At 51.1% G+C, this 6,374-nt stretch overlaps 1 protein-coding gene across 1 annotated transcript in view; it reads left to right on the top strand.

Moving 5' to 3' along the window:
• The first annotated feature begins 321 nt into the window (after window positions 1-321).
• The window catches only part of TTC28 (tetratricopeptide repeat domain 28), a 144,605-nt gene continuing 138,552 nt past the window's right edge, over window positions 322-6,374 (top strand). Inside the window, exon 1 of the mRNA XM_054996004.1 lies at window positions 322-489. Within this exon, the coding sequence (XP_054851979.1) occupies window positions 388-489 (102 nt within the window). The 5' untranslated portion in view covers window positions 322-387. The remainder of the gene's footprint in view (window positions 490-6,374) is intronic.

Here is a 6,374-nt window from a genome sequence, read left to right as displayed (position 1 = left end):
GCGCCCCGCGCCGCTCCCTGCGCGCCCTCGCTCCAGCGGCGGCACCGGCCCGCGAGGGCCACTCGCCAGCGGCCCGGAGGCGCCGCGGCCAGAGGCCCCTCGGGGGGGGGGGCGCGCCCGCCGCGGGAAGCGGCCGGAGGAGGCGGCGCCTGCCCCCCGCTCGCCAACTTCGCAAACTCCGGGGCCGAAGTTGCCGGCGCGGCCCGGGCCAGGCGAGCGCGGCAGCGGACGGGCGCCCCGCTCCTCCTCGCGGCCCCCGGGGCGGGGCAGCGCCGCACCCCCGCCCTGCGCGCTGGCCGGAGCCCGAAGATGGCGCCTGGGTCGGAGCGGGACCGGCGCGGGCTCGGCCCGGGCGCGGAGGCGTGAGGCGAGGCCAGCCAGCCCCCCATGGAGCAACAGGCGCCGCGGAGGCTGGGCCGGGGGCCGCGCCGAGGCAGCGCCGGGGACGACCGAGAGGCCCCGCCGCCGCCGCCGCCGCTCCTGGGCCGGGTGAGTGAGGGGCCGGCGGGCGGGCGGGCGCCCTGGCTGGGCCGGGGGAGGCGAGGGCTGCCCGGGGCCGGGCGGGGGCGCTCGGGGAGGCGCAGGGCGGGCTCTGGAGCCCCCGCCGCTGCCCGCTTTGCCTTCTGCTGTCCCCGCCCGGGCGGCGCTGGGACGCGGGTCCGGCCAGGCAGCTGCCCGAGTCGGCCCGCGGAGCTCCGAGGGGAAGCCGCCCGCCTCGGCCCCGCCTTTCCAGCTCGGCTCCGGGGCCTCCGGCGGGGCGGCAGGCTGCGCGGCCCCCCGGGAGGCCCGGGCTCGGCAAGGGGGCCCTGCAGGGGAGGGAGGGAGGGAAGAATTGCCGCCGCTTGGCCGCCCGCGCTCCGGCCCTGCGCCCTGCTCCTGGCGGCGGCGGCGGCGGCGCGCTGTGGGGCCAGCGGGCGCCTGGGGCTGGCCTCCGCGCCGCAGAGAGCGCCTGGCGGGCCGGCGGGCGGGAGTGCGCGGCTCTCCTGAGCCCCGAGCGGCCGCCTCCTTTCGAGCCTGCGGGCGCGCCCGAGCGCGTGGGAAGCACGCCGGAGAGCTCCGCCGGCTTGACCCGGCAGGCGGGCCTCGAGCCGGGAGGTTTGCTGCCGCTGTGGCCGGAGCCCCCCGGAGCCGCCGCCCTCCGGACGCCGGGCACGGGGCCCTCGCGGCCTCCTCCGGCAGCAGCGCCTTTGAGCAGTTCACTCCGCCTGGCGAGGAGGAGGCTTTGCTTCTGTCTGTCCTGAGACGGTTTCCCCGCAATTGAATTGGGGCCCCGAAGCGCGGATACCGGAGGCGAGGGAGGCAAAGCTCCCGGGGTCCACGTGGGGCATAGGCTGGAGAGGTTTTTGCCTCGCCTGGGAAGGCCAGCCTGTCCCTGCAGGAGGAAGGGCGCTTCAACTCCGCGGTCATCCCGGTTGCCCTTTTCTTTCCAGCTCTGCGATGTCCTTCTGAGACCAGAACCCTGCACTGTGTGCCAGATAAGACCACCCTGGAACCTTATACAAGGGCATAACAATACTGGCCGCTTGGTTTTAAATTCCTAATCATTTCTAGCACAGGGTTTGCCTTTCTCTCTGTAACCGTTCGCCGGATCAACATTTTCGTCAAGCTTTGCACTACAACCTCAAGATCTCTTTCAGTCTCTGTCTCAGCCAATTCAGAACCCATCAGCATATTATTAAAATGATTGGGTGTGTGTGTGTGCTCCAAGATGCATTACCTGATGTTGAACTTCATTTGCCCCATTGTTGCCCACTCACCCGATTTAGAGAGAGCCTTCTGTAGCTCCTCACAGTCTCCCTTGGTTTTCACCATCTTGCGTGATTTAGTATCATCTGCAAACTTGGCCATTACCTGCTCGGCACCAATTCCAAATCATTTATGGACGAATTAAAGAGCACCAGCCCAATAACAACCCTTGCTGGGCTTCACTGCTTGCTTCTTTCCACTATGAAACTATCCTACTCTCTGCTTCCTATCATTTAACCAGTTTTTAATCCATAAAAGGACTTCTCTTCATATCCTATAATTGCTAAGCTTACTCAGGAGTCTTTAGTGAGGTACCTTGTCAAAAGCCTTTGAGAAGTCCAAAGGAGGACAACAAAGATGGTGATGGATCTGGAAACCAAGGCTGAAGGAGTTGGGTTAGGGTTAGTCTGGCGAGGGGACGAATGAGAGGAGGGACTGGGAATGTCAGCAGAAGCCCGTGGTTCTTTGTGGCTCCAAGATCCATCTGCAGCCTTTGAATAAGTAGATCAGGCCACCTGTGGAGGAGTTTGGAGGCAGAAGTGGTTATTGAGGATGTGCCTTGAACTGGTTTAAAAGTTCCTCATGGAACAGACTCAAAAGGTTGCTGTTGGAGACCAGGTCTCTTCAGTGGGGGAATGATCTTGCAGATTCCACAAGGCACTGTCGTATCCCCCATGAACCTTTAGGAGAAATCATTCATAGCTGTGGGACTGAATGTCATCAATGTGCAGATGACAGCCTTCTCTTTATCTCTCTATCCAAATTCCCTGGGGATGTAGTAGAGGTTTTAAATCACTTCTTGACAACTGTGGTCAGTTGGCTGAAAGAAAGCATATTGAAACTAAACCCAGACAAGACAAGTGATGCTGGTTGGGAAGGTGGAGACCTTGAAGTGGCGTTCCAGTGGCGTTCAGCAGACCCTTGCTGACTTGATTAAGAGCTTTAAAAGGTTATACTGGATCCAGAACTACTGCTTAGAAAATCAAGTTAAGGCAGCTGCAAAAAAATGCCTTCTACAAAGTCAGTCTAGGCTGGACTTGACTACTGTAATGCACTCTCCGTAGGTCTCCCCCAAGGTCAACTCAGACATTTTCATTGGTGCAGAACACTGCAGGTTGCTTATTATCAGGAGATAGTTGCAGCGTGCATATCGCTCCCATTCTGCAGTCACTCCACTGCCTACCCATCAGTTTTCAGGCTCAGTTTAAGGTTTTGGCTATTGCATGCAAAGCCCTTCATGGCCTTGGCCCCCTGGTATCCTACAGGATCACCTCTCTCCCTATGCTTTATGCACCTGAACGGGGCCTTCTGCGGGTGCCGCCCTACAAATGGGCAAAATCAACAACTGCCTCTATGTGCCCCTTCACTGACGTGGCCTCCACCTTGCGGAATGGCTTGTTTGATGAGTCTAGGGGGGCTCCAACTCTCCTGGATTTCCATAAACTGCAAAACTGAATTATCCCGGAGGGCTGTTTTACACGGGTAGGAGGGCTGTGCTGACATTTTCCAAAGTGGTGTGTTGGTAAGGGACAGAGACTGTAGACTACTGCTGTGTCCTGTCTGTTGTTGCAGCATGTTCCTACTGGGTATTCTCTGCATGTGTTTATTATGTCATGTTTAATTGATTGTGCTTGTTTCAGCATTGTTTTTAGCTCTGTTATTGGCTTTCTGCCATTTCCAATTTCTGCAAATTTTATTTACATACCCTACAATGCATTGTTTATTGAACATCCCATCGACTTACACTGTGTGATCTGCCTTAAGCCTGAGTGAGAAAGGTGGACTATAAGTTACACAAACAGCAGCAGCAACAACAAAACCCCAAATTGCTGTGTTGGTTCCTATCCCAGTTTCTGAGGCCTTGTCCTTAAATCCAGAGACGAGATACAGCCCCCCGCTTGACAAAACAAATTAGTGTCGTAAATGAAAGGAAAAGCTATGTGATTTGTTGAATTTCAGTTTTTAGTGAGATATAATTCTAGTTATATGTGTGAAAAGAGTAACTTGCTTGCCCTGCAGCATCCTTACTGTTACTACAACAGATGTGCCTTTTTTTTGAGTGGGATAGTTACAGAGATATTAATGTCAGAGGCGTCCTTTAAAGAACATGTTCTGCTTCTGCAGCTTGCTTTTTTGTCATGTACTAGAAGCGAAAGTGACAAAACTGAGGCTATTGTACTTCGGTTACATCATGAGAAGACAAGATTCCCTGGGAGAGTCAATAATGCTAGGAAAACTGGCAGGCAGTAGGCAGAGAGGAAGACCTAAAACGAGGTGGCTTGACTCAGTAAAAGAAGCCACACCCTCCCGTTTGCAAGATCTGAGCAAGTCTGTTAATGATAGGCCGTTTCGTAGGGTCGCCGTAGGTCGGAGACAACTTGACAGCGCGTCACACGCCTGCAGGGATAGTGGGAAGACCGTGTGATAGATGTGGAAAATGGAAGGCATCAGTGAGTGTTGCTGTTCTTTGAGCCGGCAGTTTTAGTTAACTTAGAAATATCTTCACGTAAACACTTCCAGCCATTCAGTACAAGGGAGTTAATGTCTCTGAATGCCAAACAGTCTGCCTGTATTTTGTTCAGAGAATGTCCATGTGGGCCAGTCCCATGTGTTCTGCTCAGTGAGTTTGACCTGGCAGTGAAAAGACTCTTCTGTTGTGGCTCCGAACGCCAGGCACCTGAAGAGGGCAAGAGGACCCTGCGGCCTGTGGCTGCTCGTGGTTGTATCACAGGTGAAGCAAAACCTTTGGCGAGTGACTTTGCTGAGGATCAGGTCCCTCAGTGTAGCCTAGGTGGACTTTCAAGAGGGATGTAAACGAGTCAGTAACAAATCAGATAAGCAACTGATTTTATGAGGGCTAATTCGGATATTTGATCTTAATCATATGTATTCAAGTTACACATATTTTTTGTTAACCTTTGATGACATTTAACGCAGTTCACTAGCAGGTTGTGGAAAAATACAAGCATCTTGTGATCTTTGACAACAAATTACAACTAGTTGAAAAAAAGATATTTTAATTGCTAGACTAAAATATAATCTGTTAATCTAGTTTGTAGTAGTTTTTTTAGCAACTTTAAAGCTTTATAAGAAATTTGTCAGTGAAGGAGTACAATGAAATTGAAGTTAGTTTTAGCAAAAACATCACAAGATTAACAATATGCAGAATCAAATTAAAGACCACCTACATCTTTATATTAGTGTCATATTTTAAAGATCTTAGAGATGTCTTTAGATAGTAAATGGCATTAAAGTGTAGAAGTCATCAAGATTTTTAAAAAGGATTTTGATGCAAAAAAAACCTCACACAGAAGATTTTAGGTGAGAAATATATGTGAAATTCCAATGCATTTCATAGTAGATGGAGTAAATTTGATTTTGCATCATTTGTTTATTTATTTATAGTCCACCTTTTTCACTGAGACTCAAGATGGACACACAGTGTGATTCAGTACAGTCGGTTTCAAAGACATTTCCATAAATGTGATAGGGTATATGAATGCAAGTTTGCAAAGATTTAAAATCAGCCGAAATGCTGAAACAGAGCATAAGCAATTCTAAGCCTGACATATTAAACAATACAGATGCTGCTCAGTATGATCATACTTACAGCATAAAAATCCCTCCTGAACAATCCAGTTTTTGCATCATTTACAGAAAGACAGAGGTGGGAGCTTCCCTGACCTCTTTGAGTATGCTGTTCCGTAAGATGGGGGCCACCACAGAGAATGCACGTGTATGGCCAACTGTTGGATTTGTCCGTCTGCGAGATGACACCTGCGGAAAGCTTTGTTCGGATGAACAAAGCTGCCAGGGAGAAACGGGGAGGTGGTCCTGTAGATACGACTGGCCAAGATCATGATAACCAGGTTGTGATAACCAGTACCTTGAACTGAGCCCGGTGACTGATAAGTAGCCCATGGAGAGACTGCAGAATAGGAGTAATGTTCATGCTCCTCCTGGCTCGATAATAGCCGAGTTGCAATGTTCTGCACCAACTGGAATCTCCAAGTTAATTAGGAGGGGAGGCCTATGTACAGTGCATTACAGTAGTCAAGTCTCAGATGTTATCATAGCTCAGATTCAGGTTGTGTCCAGGTAAGGGACCATCTTCCAAGCTAGACTGAGATTATGGAAAGCATTTTTTGCCGCTGTCTTAACTTAGCTTGTCTAGCAGCAGTGCTGGTTCCACTATAACCCCTAGGCTCTTAACTGAAACTGCAAGCGTCAGACAGACCCCATCAAAAGTGTGGAGCACAATGTCCTTCAAGATCTCTGCCTTCCCAACCAGCATCATGTCTGTCTTGCCTGGGTTTGGTTTCGATTTGTTTTTCCTTCAGCCATTTGACCACAGCTCTTAGGCAGCGACCGAAGAGCTCTACTGCATCCGATGGCAATTTGGATCATGAGATATAGAGCTGCTTGTCACCTGCATTTTGATGGCGTCCAATTCCATAACTACGAATGAGTTCTCCTAAAGGCATCTCCTAAAGTTATGTTTGAGAAATGTTAAGAGATTTTATTTTTATTGCATCTGTATGTTCATCACTAGTATGATTGTTTAATATGTACTTACATTTTAATCTCTTGATTAACTAAAAAGATTAGGGTTTATTTCAATAAAGAAT

The sequence above is a fragment of the Eublepharis macularius genome, chromosome 13 (assembly GCF_028583425.1).
Source record: "Eublepharis macularius isolate TG4126 chromosome 13, MPM_Emac_v1.0, whole genome shotgun sequence".
Taxonomy (NCBI): Eukaryota; Metazoa; Chordata; class Lepidosauria; order Squamata; family Eublepharidae; genus Eublepharis; species Eublepharis macularius.
This window is presented reverse-complemented; position numbering and strand designations above follow the sequence as displayed.